This window comes from Triticum urartu, chromosome 2, assembly GCF_003073215.2.
Source record: "Triticum urartu cultivar G1812 chromosome 2, Tu2.1, whole genome shotgun sequence".
Lineage (NCBI taxonomy): Eukaryota > Viridiplantae > Streptophyta > Magnoliopsida > Poales > Poaceae > Triticum > Triticum urartu.
This window is the reverse complement of record NC_053023.1, coordinates 486,446,302-486,463,879: the sequence shown is the minus strand read 5'-3', so window position 1 is coordinate 486,463,879 and position 17,578 is coordinate 486,446,302. Positions and strand designations below refer to the sequence as shown.

The 17,578-nt window shown below is 45.0% G+C and overlaps 2 protein-coding genes across 2 annotated transcripts; one reads left to right on the top strand and one right to left on the bottom strand.

Annotated features, from left to right (window-relative positions):
* The first annotated feature begins 5,776 nt into the window (after positions 1–5,776).
* On the top strand, positions 5,777–10,953 carry LOC125538092 (nuclear transport factor 2-like). The gene is made up of 9 exons (XM_048701393.1): positions 5,777–6,015; positions 6,110–6,250; positions 6,359–6,707; positions 6,797–7,032; positions 7,548–7,710; positions 7,794–7,915; positions 8,009–8,074; positions 9,714–9,780; positions 10,471–10,953. The coding sequence occupies exons 1-9, from the start codon at positions 5,932–5,934 to the stop codon at positions 10,713–10,715; spliced, it is 1,473 nt and encodes a 490-aa protein (XP_048557350.1). The 5' UTR covers positions 5,777–5,931; the 3' UTR covers positions 10,716–10,953.
* A 694-nt stretch (positions 10,954–11,647) lies between these two features.
* On the bottom strand, positions 11,648–14,341 carry LOC125538093 (chloroplast envelope quinone oxidoreductase homolog). Its single transcript, XM_048701394.1, has 4 exons — positions 14,099–14,341; positions 13,067–13,208; positions 12,662–12,753; positions 11,648–12,515 (listed from the first exon to the last, which is right to left on the bottom strand). Exons 1-4 carry the CDS (start codon positions 14,177–14,179, stop codon positions 11,823–11,825), a joined length of 1,008 nt encoding a protein of 335 aa, XP_048557351.1. The 5' UTR covers positions 14,180–14,341; the 3' UTR covers positions 11,648–11,822.
* Positions 14,342–17,578: the final 3,237 nt, after the last annotated feature.

The following is a 17,578-nucleotide window of genomic DNA, read 5'->3' as shown; positions in this document are numbered from 1 at the left end:
CAAGCAAAGATAGAAGTGATTTCAAGGGTATGGTCATCTTGCCTGAGATCCCGCAAGAAAGAAGAACGAGTCCATGAAGAAGTCAAACGGACGAAGTCGAACGGATCCTCACAAACGCGACATTATCGGAACTAAACCGAAGAAGCAACACCGGAAAGAAGCAAACAACATGGTAAACAACCATCACATAACATGGCATGCTGCACAACCAAGTATGATGCATGTCCGGTTTAATGAAGCATGGCATAGCAAAAGAGCACAAGCAATCCTACAAATTAAGTGGAGCTCAATATGCAACTCCGTTGCATATTGACGGAACACCACATCCATTATTTAGTTCACTCTCAGTTAGGTACTCAACAATATTAAATGTTGGTTAACATGGCAAGAGGTGAGGCATAACAAAACTACACCATCTAAACAATTTAAATGAGGCCGGATATAACCAACAACAAATCCGGTAAATCCTCATATGAAATTATCAATTTGGTGCAACAACAATTTTAAACATTTAAATGTTATTATCATGATGCGAATGACATGTGCAAGTTTTATGCAATTTTTATTAAAAGTTGACAAGAGCATTATGAAGCGTTTGTCACCGTGGTGGAAAGAAAAGGGGTGCCACGACAACGATAACGAAAACAATGTCACGACAACGTTCCGGTTCCGGTAACTCGATTGAGATACCGATGCAAAGGAGAAGTGTGCGGATGCGTGCAAAATATGGTGGGGCACTCCCGGATACCGGGTGTCCCATGAGTCGACGATGGTGACAAGGCAAAAGAGGGGCAACATGCACCGACAATTCGAGCACGGAGCAAGCACGAGCATCTCATACATCACACATGCATTCATTCACGGGCGGTCGTCTCGGGGTTATACCTTCGAAGCGTGTGTTAACGGAGGGGTTTGAGTTCGATGCGGTGTAGGGGAAGTAGACATTCTCGGGACGTCGAGGGAAGTAGTGGTTCATGTCCATAAATGTTCGGGATCACGACATGGAACTTGACGTCCACGGGGTCTTCGAGGGTCGACGGTACATGTTTCGAAGATGTTCGAGCCATCGGTAGCGGTACTTGGTGAATCCTGAAACGGTCTTGGCATCTTTGCGCTTAGGGGGGTACTTGGCGTTTCCGTGTGGTACTTGGCGAAATCCACATCGGATCTAGTAGAACAGTTTGAAACGGAACTTGGCCATCCGAAGGTGTACTTGGCGAACAACGTTCATCGTGGAAGTAGTGGTACTTAGGCGTTTCGGTCAGCACTCGTTCGGACATCCAAGGTCTTGTCGGTGGTGTACTTGGCGATCTCCGAGGCGGCCTTGACGCATCCGTTCATAGAGGTACTTGGCGGTTTCGTTCCGTCGGTCTTGCCGGTCTCAGTAACGTGGTTGTACAATAGCGTCATCGAACTTGTCGAACCCGAACTCTTCGGGGGGGCGTCGTGGTACTTGGCGAATCCGCGTAGTCATGCACGTTCCAACATCACACTTGGAGGGACACCGACGGCGTGGTACTTGGCGAATCCTGGACTGTCTTGGCGGTCTCCGGTGGAGGCGTTTGTTCCTTTGACCAAGGAAAAACAGCGGCGGCAGCAGGCATCGCAGGAGCTAATGGGCGGCTGCGTGTCTGTAGGAGCAAAGCAGGGGTGCATGCGCGCGTGGAGAGGAGCATGGTGCAGGACCCGTGGGCGCTGGAGATGACACCGGTCATCGGACGACGAGGCGGCGTGAAGGAGCACAAGGAGGCGACCCCATGGACTTGGCGAGGCGGCGGGGAACTGAGTCGGTCCGTCCGGAGTTGAGGCAGAGGAGGTCGCGGGAAGCTGCTCCACAACAGGAGGTGGGGTCGGCCGGGGCTGTGAAGCGGCCAAGGCGGGGACGAACTCTCGGTTCCCATGGCAGGGGCGGAGGCGCCGCGCTCCGGATCGCCGAAGTCCAGCAGGGCCGCGGCGGCGGCCTCCGGCGAGGGAGCCGAACGGAGGTGGGGCGAGGCGCAGGTGGGACTCGCGCGTGGCAGCCATGGGCGTTGAGAGCGAGGAGCTCTCGCTCCTTCCTGCGAGCATGACGGCACTGGAAAGACGGGCGCGTGGTGCTGGGATGGGGGCGCTGGTTGAGACGGGCGGTGGCGCACAGGGAAGATGGGGATCGCAGAGAGGAGAGGAGGGCACTGGTCCTGGAAGAAAGAGGTTGCGAGGGAGAGTTGGGGGATCGGGCTACGTGCGTGTGGCGCTGCTGGCGGCGGAAGGGGAACGAGGAGGAGGGGTGCGCTGGCTAGGGTTGGGAGGGCGGCTGGGCCAATGGGCTGGCCTAGCTAGGAGGCCCAAGTGACCAGCTGGGCTCTGCTCTCTCTCTCTCTCTCTATATATATATATCCTTTAACAAAAAGCATAGAGAGGAGAAAAAAGGAAGAGGGGGGAAGTTAGAAAAATAATTTGGGCATGCGGTTAAATCTCCCAGACTCATAAAAATGAGTTCGTTCCGAGAAAATGCATTTGGCACCGCTTGAAAGGATTGCATTCAAACACATTTGAATGTGATTCAAATAAGTTTGAATTAGAAAAACATTTTTGGAGAGTCCAAAAATGTTCGGAATTTTTGTGGAGATCGGGAAAGCGACGAAAGAAGATATGGGCAAAGTTTGAGGACCAAACTTGAAGCGGGAAAAAGGCATGTGATTATTTGCAAGTGTGTCATGGTGAATTCCAAAAATGGAATATTTTACAATATCTCCCTAAATATCGGGAGAGTATGTTTTAAAGAGAAACCACCATATGAGTTCCCTCAATTTAAACGGATCGAAGATCCATACGGTTTATTTTGTTGAGTTGCAAAAATTAATGATATGATGGCATGATGACATGATGCAATGCAAAAATAAAAGGAGCAAGCAAAAATAAAACACACAGAGAAACCCGGAACCTATGGAAGTCTTCTCGAGCATCGGTCTTGGGGCGTCACATAGACGGAGTCTGCGATGTTCTCTGCCTCATTGCCGACGGGATGGCGCCTCAGTGGAGCCGGCGAAGTCCTCCGCCACTGTTGGGCCATGCCACATGTCACCGTTTCATTGATGTGTATCGTCCGTTCGATGGGTGACACTTGTCGCAACGCAGAGCTGATGCATGGTTCTGTTGGCGAATGAGAAATTGACACGTGGAAAATCCTCAATGGCCGGGCCTGTTAACGGGCATCGGATCCAAAACCCACACCTGATAGCTTAACGGTGACCCATTTACGTTGGCTGCCATGTGTCGATTGTCCTTGACGAAAACACTTCCATGACGCATTCTGTGATGATAAAGAGATTATTGTCATGGAACACTTCCGCGACAACATAGGATGACTATCTTGATTTTGTCATAAAATTATCACGTATGTACTGACAGAAAACGTGACCTACTGTGACAAATGCATATCATCATTACTGTGTTTTTTTTTGTAGTGCCTGGTGGCGAAGGAGGAAGTGGAGTAAGGGGAAACCCTAAGGCGACAGTTGGGGTTTATATGGAGGAGGGGCATGCAGAGGGCAGGGAAACATGGCCCCATGGTGGTCATGTGCACATGTATCCAATGCGTCCTCCTCTTTTTACCGAGGTAGACGCCAACCGAAGTAGTTCACCGCATGTGGGCTAGGTCGCACAGTAAAAACAGTAAGGGGTAAGTGGGTTGCCTCTTTTCTCTATGTTCTTTTCTATTTGCTTTCCTTTTTCCATTTAAGTAGATAGAAAATGGAAAAAAGAAAAGAGACAGTTAGAAGTTGAATTTCTCCATGGGACTAATTTCCTTGGACTCCAAGATTTATAGTTGGGTCACAAAAATTGGCTCCACAAATATTGAAAAGTTTGGATTTCAAACTTGTCAATATTTAATTCAGATGAATTTGAACTATAGGCCGGAGTTGAAAGGGTCCAAAAATTATGAGAATTTATGTGAAGGCTAGGAATGTGATAAGAAGATCATGTGCAAAGTTATAGATTAGATGGAAATATTTGTGTTTAAAAAGATTCAAATCCTTTGCAAATGGATTTGAAGTGGAGCCAAGATATGAGATAGTTCGAGGCCTTGAAAAATAAAATTGAAATAACTGATATTTTTAAGATGCCACATATTATTTAACATTTTAAAGACATGGACGAATGCATGAAGTGCACAACTATTAATAAAAACAACAATAACAATATTTGGTTTATTACATTTGGGATGTTACACATACCACTGACTTCTTTATTGACCCAACCAGCACCGACACCTCTTCCACCATGGGCACGTCCATCAAACTTAATTCGACCATCCCTTCTTCCAAAATCGTTGCCTCAACCACATAAACCAAAGTTTTCTCCTCGACCACTGCCACCAAAAAGAATTCGCCCATGCCACTTTCCTGTTGTACCTTCTGGGCCCTGTTCATATCCTCATTTGTACGTTCCCAGGTGCCACACTTGCAACACATGATGCGCAAAAACTTCAAAATATTATCATATTGTAGTAGGTAAAATTCTCTATTTTTCTTCATCGTTACAACTCAGTCACATTCAAATGCACTATAACTCGCACAAAATTCCCAAATGCATTGTAACTCCATCTCAATTTTGTCAACAATGTTAATCCTGGTCACTAAGATCTTTACTAGGGAGCCTTGCATGTATCCATTCGGGAGGCAATGGATCTACGCCCACACCGTGAGATAGTTGAGCACAATCGATGTAGCTGAGAAAGGCCATCATAAGGCTTGACCATCACTCGGAAATTGCGTAAATAACCATTGTCCTCCACCCGTGACCTTCATCCTTTCACCAAAACAGAAGCATTGAGTAGTAAAAAGATTATGTTGCACCGCCCTTATCATGTTATCCTTTACTGGGCTCCAAACAGTGCTCATATTGGCAATGAAGGCTTGATATGTGAATTGATTTTGCATATGAACTTTTGCTACCGTCATCCACTTCATCTCCTCTCGCATGACGTTGATTTCATCTTCAAAGGCCACATTATGGAACTCACTTTCCCCCAAACCCATATGCTCTAGCAAATAGATTATCACATCCTCCTCGCCCTTTTCAGATCCTCCACTTCTTCGCTTTGTAGACGAGCTAGACATTGATGTTGTCTTCTCACTTCTCCAAAATCCCTAGATGAGAAAACCGTGGTTTGTACTTTGCCCTAATCCGTCGCCAAAGCTAGACAAACTCGCAAGCCCCCCACCCCCTTTATCAGCTCGAGCGACGGGGTTAGGGAAGAAGAGATCTAGATGACGGTGAACTCACAGTGGAATTAGATTCTGCGGAGAGAAGAGAAATACTAAATGAAAAAACTTAGGACCTCACATTTTACATTTTTTTTTGACAGTGGACCTCACATTTTACATAGTTTTCATGCATATAATAATTTTCAAGAACTACCGAACGAATCACAACAGAGCGACACAAGTACACAATGTAGGCTCCACCTTTTTGTGGAGTTGGGGCTGGTCAAAATCTAATTAAAATCCTAGTCTGACACGTTACACCGGTGTGGCGTGCGTGAGATCAGATCACCATCTCATCGCATCGCATCGCGGCAACCGAAAGCACGTCCGCGTCCAGCCGTAGCGGCCGGCTGGATCAGTGTCACTGGCCGAAGCCGAAACCCCAAATGGGCAAAAACCAGTGGGGAGAACACACGCACTCCCGCTCCGTCCCATCGCGGCCGTCGAATCTCCCACGCAACGGCCGCGGGCTCGCCCCCGCGCCTGCAGCCCTGGCCTCACCCCACTCGACCCTCCACCACTCTCCCATTCCCGTATAACCCCCCGCAGCCGCCGCCGCTCCTCCCCCTCTCTTCCTCCCTTGGCCAAATTTTGCGGGAAACGCGACGCCACCCGGAGAAACCCTCCTCCCGCACCTCGCCTCCCCCCTGCCAAAACCCTCGCCCCTCCTCCTCCTCCTACGATGGCCGCGCCGACGCCTCCGCCCGCCGCCGCCCCCGCCCCCGCCCCCGCCGCGGCGCCAGGACCGACGCCGCCGGCGCAAGTGGTAAGCTGGCGACTCTCCCTGCCTCCCGATCCGTCCGTTGCCGAGCTGACTCGATCTGCCCTGACCCGATTCGTGTACGGTCTTCGTCTTCCAGGTGGGTAACGCCTTCGTGCAGCAGTACTACAACATCCTCCACCAGTCCCCGGAGCTCGTCTTCCGCTTCTACCAGGAGGCCAGCCGCATCGGCCGCCCCGCCACCACCGGCGCCGACATGGACACCGTCACCACCATGGAGGTACCGCTCACTCCCCGTCCGTTGTTCCCTCGGTTCAGATCTGGGCATCTGGGGGCCTTAGAATGTTGGTAGACTTTCTCAGCGGTTCTGAATGGTTTCTTCTTGCAGGCGATTAACGAGAAGATCATGTCCATGGACATCGCGCGGGCGGAGATCAGGGGGGTGGACGCGCAGGAGTCGCTATGTGGCGGTGTGACCGTGCTCGTCACGGGCCACCTCACAGGGAAGGACGACGTCTGCCGCGAGTTCGCGCAGTCCTTCTTCCTTGCGCCGCAGGAGAAGGGTTACTTCGTGCTCAACGACATACTACGTTATGTCGGGCAGGGTGAGGCCGACCCGTCATTGCCGCCACCTCAGCAGCAGCCGCCGGCACCGGAGTTGGATGCAGTGGTTGCCCCTGCTGCCGCCCTGGCAAATGGTACTGTTGCCCTTGTGGAGAGTGTGCCTCGCGAGCAGGGTGCGTTGTGTGTAACATCTTGATCTATATTTTTATTTACTTGTGAACCACGTGATCCTTTGTTAAATTGCACATTGTCCTGTTTGTAGAGGCTTCGCCGCAGCCAGAGCCGGATCTCTCTGAGTCTGTTCCTCATACCAACGAGGATGAGGATCCCAAGGAGGAGGTTTACAACCCACCGAATGACGTGGAAGTGCCTGTTGTGGAGGAAACACCGGTTCCTGAGGTCATAGATGAAGTGCCAAATAATGTAGCAGCCTCCATACCGGTTTCGGCTCCCCCTGTACCACATGAGGAGGCCCCTAAGAAGTCGTACGCTTCAATTGTAGGTTTTGGATAACTGTTATTTTTCATCTAAATCATCTATTTCTGACATTTAAATTGTGTATATTACTATATTTCTTAGTCTCTAAATCTGAGCATAAATGAAAAGATATAACTGTCAGTCCTTTACAGGTTCTGCATATATTGAAATCTTGCGTGAAGATGTTTAATCAGTAGTTAAATTTTTATGGGGTTTTAATGCTTTATTAAAATCTGGAGAGTAAATGTTTACATGAAGCTTCTATGGTCTCACTTTTAAGGTTATTGTTGTTGCTTAACTGATTCTGGAATGAAAATACTACAGAGCACAATAAATATTAGTGAGCTTTCTTACTTTTATCTTTTGCCGGGGAATATGAATGGAAATACATGTTATATGTCCATCACTGTTGTCTATCTAGTGCCTTTGGTTGAGGAATTGTTTGAAGCTTGTTGATGTTGTGGATGATATGTACGTTCGCTTATGAATTCACCTTTTGAGATTCTCATTACCTTTGCATTATTGTTTTGCTCCAGGTCAAAGTCATGAAAGCAGTTCTGCCACCAAATTCCGCAGTTCCTTACAGGCCTGCACCACCAAAACCGGAGAAGCAAGCTCCTGCTCCTGCCCTGTCTGTGGCTGTTGATCCTCCAACTTTCAGTCCTAATCCTGAGAGCAGCAACATTCAAGACCCAGAAGGTATTATCTAAATCCAATATTGCATTGAAAACCTTCTTAGTACACTAGCATCTGACAGAAATACTTGACAATATTTTTTGAAGTTGATGCGCTTGCGGTGTATGTCAAAAATCTGCCCTTACATGCCACACCTAGCCAATTAGAAGAGGAGTTCAAAAGATTTGGTACTATTAAACATGATGGTATCCAAGTTAGAAGCCACAAGGTGCATTTTCTTCTCTCAACATGATGATGAGTTTTTCTTTTTCAGTAAAATAACTTGTAATATCTTCTCTTGTATTATCAATTGAAAACACAGATTCAAGGGTTCTGCTATGGCTTCATAGAGTTTGAGGATGCCAGCTCAGTTCAAAGTGCACTAGCGGTAATTTCAGTCTACCTACTAAATCATCAGCTTGCTCTCTGTTATTGCAGGACGCTTTCCAATTTTTATTCTAGTTACATAATCTGTGTGTAGTTAATGGGAATGCCTGTAGTGAGTTTGTTTTGGATGATGTAGATCAGTAGATGTGTGTTTAACCATACAAGCATGAGCATAGCAGTCTTTTACTTCTCTTTTTTTCCTTCTACATGCCTGTTGCCTTGAAACTCTTTTTTAAACTTCGTCTTACCTAAACTACTAAAAACAAAGCAAGTTCATTGTGTTTATGTACTTGATTGTTGCTGCCTTTGATTTCTGGTCCAAATGATCATGGAAAATGGAGAGCAGCAGGAAGTATATTAGATTGGTGTTGCCTTTGATTTCCCGCCAGGGAAGGACGGATGTATGGAGTTATTGACTAGTGGATAAAGTTTGTATCACCTACTCGTAATATAGACATGCTAGCAGGAATGATGGATGTATACATAGTTAAAAAAGTAGTGCTACAACTTAGTTTGAGAATGTGTGAGTTGGAGATTTTCAAACCCTGTTCTCAATCCCCTAACACATGCATGAGTTGTTCGCTATCTGACTATCTGTAGAGAATGTTATTCCATGCTCTTTGGTGTTCAATTTACAAGGTTCTTGAGGAATGTATCTTGTTTTCTTTTGTTCGATAATTATTTCTAGTCATATGCTACTATGTGACTTGACATTTAATTGTTGCTTCCACTTGTTCTCGCACTCTCTTAATCCTAGATCTTGTTTGGTTCGTAGTTTTGATGACTTGAGTCTGTTACATATGTTTGTTCAGTTGGGCTATAAACGGATACCATGTAATTGGATAACACCTCTATTTACGTGTGATTACACCCACCTCATTCTGAAACAGAAAATGCTGCATCGCTCGTCTCTCGTCCTGCACCCCAATCCCCTTTCCCCTCCGTCACATATCCCACTCACCGCATCCCTTATACCTGGATCTCTTCCTCTGTCCTCTTTTCCGCCAAGCAGCAGCGACATCGTCGCTCCATATGAGAAGCACTAACATGGAAAGAGCAGTGTCGACCGCTGATATTCGTTACTGTGAGGACGCCTGCATGAACTTGAATGGCTATGAACGAACTGGGTTGTGCCATGGTGGTGGGAGGAGGCCATGGAGCTGGCATTGCTGTAGATGCGGTGGATCAGCCGAGGGTGCAGGTTTTTGGTTGCTTCGATTCCGTTCTTCTGTGCTGCTGGCTTGGTCATTTTTTGTTATTTGTGAGATTGATGCTGGATCAATCGGACTTCTTTTATTGATTGGGTTGGTTAAATCAATGCCAGATCTATTTTCTTCTTCTTTTGTTGCATCTTACCCAACAGAGCATACCAGAGACAAGATAAGAATTGATTATGTTACAGTCCGTGGCTGAAGCCAAACAAGTTTCCTATTTTGGTCATGCCGTTTACATTGCCGGAGTAATCCGATTCCAATTAAGTTTACACTGCTTATTTTGGACCACACATGTTCCTGGATTGTTAGTTGTGCTTCTGATTTTATTTTCTTCTCTTAAAGAATCAACTTCCATGACTGCCCATATCAATTTCATAAGCTCCATACTTGCTTTTTTATTTTATCTGATTAACTCTTATTCTGAAGGCTTCTCCTGTGACGATTGATGACCGACCATGCCACGTCGAAGAAAAAAGAACTCCTGGTTCACGTGGTATGTTTCTGAAAGTTCAAACTCAACCCTGACTGTAAGAATGTACAAGGTTTTGGTCTTTTGGGAGAAATTCCATATATACATATATACATATATATATATATATATATATATATGTTGTGATGTAGGATATGCTTGAAGTTTCAATGTTTGACATGTATATATATATATCTACTCCCTCCGTTCCTAAATATAAGTCTTTGTAGAGATTCCACGATGAACCACATACGGATGTATATAGATGCATTTTAGAGTGTAGATTCACTCATTTTGCTCCGTATGTGGTCCATAGTGGAATCTTTCCGAAGACTTATATTTAGGAACGGAGGGAGTATATATTTGGCTCACATGTATTATTATTAGCACTTCCATTTTTCCAGTTTGAATTAAATATTATTCCAGCCCACTGCTTGCCACTTTGCATTTTGGTATTCTGCATATTTTTGTGTGCATTGTGAACAAATTACAATTTCTGAGATGAACATGAAGCACATATATCTAATTGCTGAATTATTTTAATGCACATGTGGCTAAAACCTAAACTGAAGCACCCACCCTTGCTTGTACATAATCTACTTTTATTTGAAATATGACAAACTACATTTTCTGTATTGCTTGAAAAACTAATGACGGGTGTCTGCCATTTTTCTTCAGTTGATTGATACATGTGCTATTTTCTTCTGGCTTCAGGTAGTAGCAGGGGAAGGTTTCCACCGGGTAGAGGTGGTAATTTCCGAGGTGAAGGCATGAGAGGCCGCGGTAGTTACCCTGGAGGGAGAGGCTATGGAAGGGGCGAGTACAACAACTATCGATCTGATTTTGGAGGCAGAGGCGGTGGTAGAGGCGGCTCAGGTCGTGGAGGTGATGTTGGCTACCAGCGGGTTGATCACTCTGGCACCGGTGGGCGTGGTGGTGCCCGGGCAGCTGCAAAGTGAGTTTGGTAGCTATGCGTTGGTAGAAGTTTGCTATTTCATTGTCGTTGAACGTACTAAGATTCACAAAAATGGTGTGTCGTGAGCTGGGTTCATGTGCGGTCGTTGTCAGCGTATTCAGGTCATAAATTGATGCTCTCCTTGTTTTGTGGCAAGGAAAGCAATGGTGATATTGGTTACTAATTGTAGAATATTACAATCTATTCAGATGCAGTCCTAGTAAGTTTTGGCATTCTTTTGAGCTGATGCGTTGTTGGATTTTCTTTACATATTATGTTAAGATTCGAACATCAGTATTTTTTAGCATGGCAAATTATGCTGTTGTGTGGATGGCAATTTTTTAAAGCAAGCATGGCACGCAATGCTTGCTTTAAAAAATTGTCATCCCACAACATAACTTGATAAAAAAGTTTGATTTGCCACAATCTAAAATCTGATGTCATATTTTTAGCCTTTTTGATTATTTATAAACTAGGTCACCTGATTCGCACAAGACGGAGTACAGTAGTTTACTCCGTATCCTCACGAGCTTGATTTGCTGTGCAAGTCAACTTCAGTTTTTATTAACTGGTTGGGTAATTGTTTAGAGTTGCTCAAAATTAGTACACCAAACCTCTTTTTATGGGAATGACTAAAAGGCATCACAGTCCCTGTGCGTTAGAATTGAACTTCCTAATTTGGTCTGCTATATTCAAGAGACGCCCTACGCCCCTACTGTTCTGCTTTGGGCTCTCAGTATGTGATTTGTTCTTCTGCAGAGGTTAATGGTTCTTTGTTTGGATCGAGAAAAACTGAAGGTGATTCTGAATTCTGGCCAACAGATGACCACTGCAGCACTTTGTGGTGGTTGCACAAAGCATCAGCAAAGAGCGAACTGTATTTTTGACAGCACAATGCTATTGTTTACCGATAGCCATACAGTTTTTTGCAACACATAGTTCTCAATACCCTTTTAATAATATACTGTAAGATATAATATAATATAAACTGAATAAACGAACCATCACCCAATAAACAAACGCACAAGTGACTAGTCTGTATGATTACATCTAAGTATTCACGTCCACCGTCTGTATGCAAGTCCTTAATACTAGGAAGCATTGACGACGATCAGCTCTCCATCTCAACGACAATCTTACCAGTGGCATGGCCATCGATACTGCTCTGCCACGCCTTGTCTGCCTCGCTCAACGGGAACTTCGAGTCGACCACCGTCTTCAGCTTGCCTTCCTTGAGCAACCCAACCAAGAACTCCAGGTCCGCCTTGTTGGGCGACAGGAGCAGGGGCACCAAGCGCTTCTTGGAAAATGTCATCCTGTGCAGCGCAGATGTGAGGATGGCCGAGAAGTTGGGGGTGATATCGATCACTCGCCCGGCATCACTGAGCAATGGCTGGAAAGACGACCAGCTGACACCGACGGTGCAGTGAACCACGCCGTCGTACTTCCTGCCGGAGGGACTCTGCAGGCTCGCCCCCTCTGGGGTCCTGTAGTCCATCACCTCGTCTGCGCCCAAGCTCTTCACAAGATCCATGTTGCGTGCGCCGCAGGTGGCGGTAACATGAAGGTTCGCTAGCTTTGCAAGCTGCACCACGTACAGGCCTACGCCGCCAGAGGCAGCGGTGACCAACACGTTTAATGGCTTGCCGGTGCCGTCAAACTTGGCACCAATGGACCTCAGTGCCTGGAGCGCAGTGCCTGCAGCAATGGGAAGCCCAGCACCCTCAGCTGCAGAAACCTCAGCTGGCCTTTTGACGGTCAGGTTTGCGGATGCTACAGCATACTCTGCCAGTCCACCTCCGTTCTGTAACAGCAAAGACATTGTCACATTAACGAGCTTACAGCAATATTGTTTCTTTTAAAGAAGCGGATTTGTTCTGAAATCATCTTCTTTCTAAGTATGAAGATGACAAACATGGAAATATGTTGTCATGAGTGAAGTTCACTCACAAAAGAGTTCAACATGGCGACGACTTGATCACCCGCTGTGAGACCTTTCACTCCAGGACCAACATCAACAACTACTCCTGCAACATCAGTCACTGCAAGAAAAGGAGCAGTAGAGAAGAGATGCATCTATCAGCAAGTTGTTTCATGAATTGACCAACACACACAGACACACACACATATATGCTATCTTTATCATAAGCTGATTATCAGATAAGAGACATCCTGGATAGTTGTTAAAGGTGAAGAACAAAATAACATAGCAAGACTGACATGATCAAATAACGTTCTCATAACTACGCTTGGTGCTATTTTGCTCTCTATACATAGGAAGCCTCCAAACAGAATCCATGGTTGATAGAAAATGGCTAGCATCCATGCAGTGGCACTATGAATGAGGATAGTTACCTGGGATAAAAGGCAGTCTACGAGGCAGCAGAGGCCTCAAGTCCCCTTTCTGTATCTTCCAGTCAACTGGGTTGATGGTTGCAGCTTGCAGTTTCAGCAGGACCTCATTCTTCTTTGCAGAAGGGACGGGGACTTCTACATGCTGCATTAGAGAGATGTCAGAATCACAGGTTTATAGGTTCTACTGGTTCATCTTCATGGAAGAAGGAAATATTATGTTTACTGTTCTCCTTTGTTTTTTTTAAAACAAACTAATTTGATTTGTTTGTTAATTAATTAAGCAGTATAAGCATCAAGCTGTCAGGCAGATCTCTAGTCTAAAATAGGGTTCTTGTGAAAAGAATCCCCTGTCGACCGATTGACTCACAATCAGAGCTCACACAACTGACTTGGTCATCTCAATCATCTCCGGTGCTTTTCCAATCATCTAACACCAGACATGTGCAACTTTCAAATAATAAATTTCCGACTGACTCGTCATCGGAATATGTTTGGGATCCAGGGGTGCTGACTCATGGGTCACAATACAAAAACTATTGTGCAGTGCTTTTCCGAGCATCCCACAGCAGGTATGTGCGACCTATTTAACTAATTCCACTGTAACACATCTTAACCACTCCTAAAGCCAAGTAGACACGAGAAAGAGAGAATATATCAATCTAGCTAGTGTAACACATCACCACCATAGAAACCACTAAAATACTCAATAGCCCATCACAAATTATACAGCAAAAGCCGCTAGAGCAAAGTTCTATTACTTGAGTAAGCTAGCTAGCTTCTTGACCACTTGTCTTGCCATGAAAAACAATTCAAAAGAAAGGATTCAGGTGAACTGACTGCGATCTCCACCACCAAGGGGTTCCCTGGAAAAAACTAACATATATACTCTAATACTTTGTACTAACTGTAGTCAATTAACCAGTGAATCGGCCAAATCATCCTTAGCACCAACCGTACCAATCTCGCGCGCCGACCAGAACACAAAGCATACTAAAAAGCTTCGACCCGCTACCGCGAATAGTAACTCTTTACCTTGAGGCCGGCGGCGCCTCCGCCGCAGGCGTCGTACTGCACGGCCCGCATCGTTGCCGGCGTCGTGGTTGGGGTGGCCATGGGATGGGGGAAACAAGAGAGCGCACGGAGGGGAAGGAGCCTCGTGAGTATCGTGGGGGCGGCTGTTTGCGTGTGCTTAGCCGATGCGTGGCCGGAGATGCTCAGGGGTTGGGTTGGTTGGCTCTCTGGTTCTTGGGGTACACGTCCTGTGTCTCTCTGGGGCCTGGGCTGAGATCTATATACGCACGCCGACGCGAGGAATCCTGGGTTATGACGCGTGGGCCCACCCCGTCGGCGAGTGTGGGCCGCAATATCGGGGTTGGTTCTAGAAGGCCCGCTGATGTGTGTGCGGCGGGGGCGCGGGACACACGGCGATCGTGACTGGGCTGACACGGTTCATAGCGCCGTAGCCGATGATGTTGGCTCGTTTGGTCCCGCACGGAGCGTTCCCGCGCCCGGCCGCGTGACGCCACCGCCGACGATGGTCGCCTCGCCTGGCCTGTGCGAAGGCCGCATGCGTCTTGTCTGGTGCCAGGCCGCGCACCTCCACGGCGTGGGAACGCGGTCTTTGCGTGCCTGATCGTGTATCTGTCGGCAAATTCGGAACGGCCCTCCAGCCCAGGTACTTCCGCCATCTGCACCAGCCAACCTTCCACGGGGGACATGCGCAAGCTTCTGTATTTTGCTTAAACATGCTCGTGCGTTGCAATGAAGAGAGAAAAATATATACTAGATTGCTCAATTTTTAAAGAGTGTCTGATTAAACGATCATTGATTCTACTTTAAATGTTTCAATCAAGGACAACGCTAACGTCCACACGTGTGGTGGGAGTCAAACCCGTCCACACGTCCTATAACACATAGACTGCGCCATGTCACCGCATGCATGCATGTGAGAATCTTTTTAGATTTTCAGTTTTTAAAATGTTTCATCTGTTAAATGAATAATCCGATTGAAAATCCGTTTGCACCATTAAATTCCCCGCGACGAGATCTTCGAAACTAAATCTCATATCAATATATTTTGATAATTTTTTTAGATTAAAAGTTGTCATGTCTATTGCACATGAATTGCCATGATGTTTATACTGAAGTTGCCATGATATGTTTCAGCTATTTCCTTCTACATTGAAAAATGAATTTTGACATATTATAAGTCGGGAATTAAGAAACTAGACTTGCCATGAACCATAAACTAAAGTTGCCATGATACACACACTTAAAATTGCCATGATTCATACAAAAAATAATTTTGATGGTCAAACTACTGGAATTGCCATCAACAAAAAACTAAAATTTCCATGCTATACAAACTAAAATTGTCACATGGCAACTTTAGTTTAAGCACTATGACAACTATAGTGTAAACATCACCGAAACTTTTGGACAAAAAAAATCATCGAAACATATCAACATGAGATCTAGTTTTGAAGATCTCATCAAGACTGATTTAATGGCGAAAATGAATTTTTAATTTAATTTTCAATTAAGAGATAAAACATTTTTAGCTGAAAACCAAAAAGATTCCTGCTGATGTCATCTGTTCATACGTGGCAAAATGAGTGGTGATGAAGGCGTGCGAGCGATGTGCAAGATACCACACGTGTGGACGTTAGTTTTTTCGTTCAATCAAATACATTTACAAGTTTGGCAGAAATTTTGTTCAAATAAATGTTTAGCAAAGTCAAACAATGCATATAATACCAAAATCTTAATGTACTACTATAACTATTGATAAAACTATTCACTGGATTAAATTGCACCTAGTCTTGGACCACAACTGTCCTCAAGCTTGAGAAATGCCTTTGCTACTGTCCGGTGCATAAAAATATTAACGAAATGCGGTCCTGACATAGGTACCCTCTACATAAACATCTACCCAACATGCCGTGTGGGTGTAAAGTTGTCGCATGGTTATCATCTGTTAAAAAGGGAGCAAGAAACATGAGTGTAAAATAAATTGAGCAACGAGTGTTCAAACCTCATATCCCAGTTGGACGGGATGTGCATACCTTAGACTACGCTACCTGGTACAAAGTTTGCATAACAACGCTCTTTCCAGTTCTACAAAAAGCAAAACATTCAAAATAATGCATATCTGACTTTGAGTCCAACAACATTAGCATATGCCTTTGTGTGCTGAAGCCCCTCTTTATGAGTGTGATTGAAAGTATTACCTTCAGCACTACAGTTTATCCAGATTCAGGCATATGTATTTTGCACTCTCTACCTCCAGGTCCAATGTGCATCGCCAAAGCATCGGTCAGTTTGTTATGAGTATAGTTAAAAGGGCCAATAGTTGTGTAGAATTTCCACTGAATTCATCTTAAACTGAAGCGTCCTGATACTAATTTAGAGGGCACTTTGTCCTAAACATATTAATTATTTGTACATTCAGTGCTTACATATATATAACTTGGAGTCAATGTTCTTCTTTTATTCTCTCCCAACCGCATGTACATCAAGTTGGCTTCTTATGCATGAGCTGTACAGATATATAATCTGTTTCACCCTTTTTGAACCGGATTTCAGCAAAATGAGACGAGCTTATTGTTGGAGAACGTAACATGCAATTTCAAAAAAAATTCTACGCTCACGCAAAATCTATCTAGAAGATGCATAACAACGAGAGGGGGAGAGTGTGTCCACGTACCCTCGTAGACCGAAAGCGAAAGCGTTTGACAATGCGGTTGATGTAGTTGAACTTCTTCTCGTTCCGACCGATCAAGTACAGAACGTACGACACCTCCGAGTTTTCCACACGTTCAGCTCGATGACCTCCCTTGAACTCTTGACCCAGCAAAGTGTCGAGGGAGAGTTCCGTCAGCACGACGGCGTGGTCACGGTGATGATGAAGTGATCCGTGCAGGGCTTCGCCTAAGCACTACGTGAATATGACGGAGGCGTAAACTATGAAGGGGGCGCCACACACGGCTAACAATGTTTGTTGTGTGTTCTAGCGGTGCCCCCTCCACATATATATTGGTTGGAGGGGAGGAGAGGCAGTGTGACGCCCGGATAGTTACACTATAGTAACCCTCTGCTAATGATGTCACGTCACCTCGATTACTGTTGCTAATCTCGTGTTAGTTTAAAAACGATTCAAATTCAAATTTAAAATAAAGACAAACAACAAAAGTTTTCAAACTTTAAAACAAAAATGTTCGAGTTGTGCCAAATAATGCAAAGGTAATTGTGGTGAACAAACCCCACTTTTATAAAATCTTTAAAATACTCTAAAATAAATAAAACAGTAGCAAAACAAATAATAAAATACCTTTTATAATTAATAATATGATAAACTATTCTATTTAGGGACTAAACTTTTTATGGTAGTGGGTTTAGTGGTAGGACTAATTTAGGGGTCATTTCTGTACTTTACAAAACTAAAATAAAGGAGGAACAAAATAAAACAGTAAAGTAAAAATAAATAGAAAAGAAAAAGACAAACATAAATAA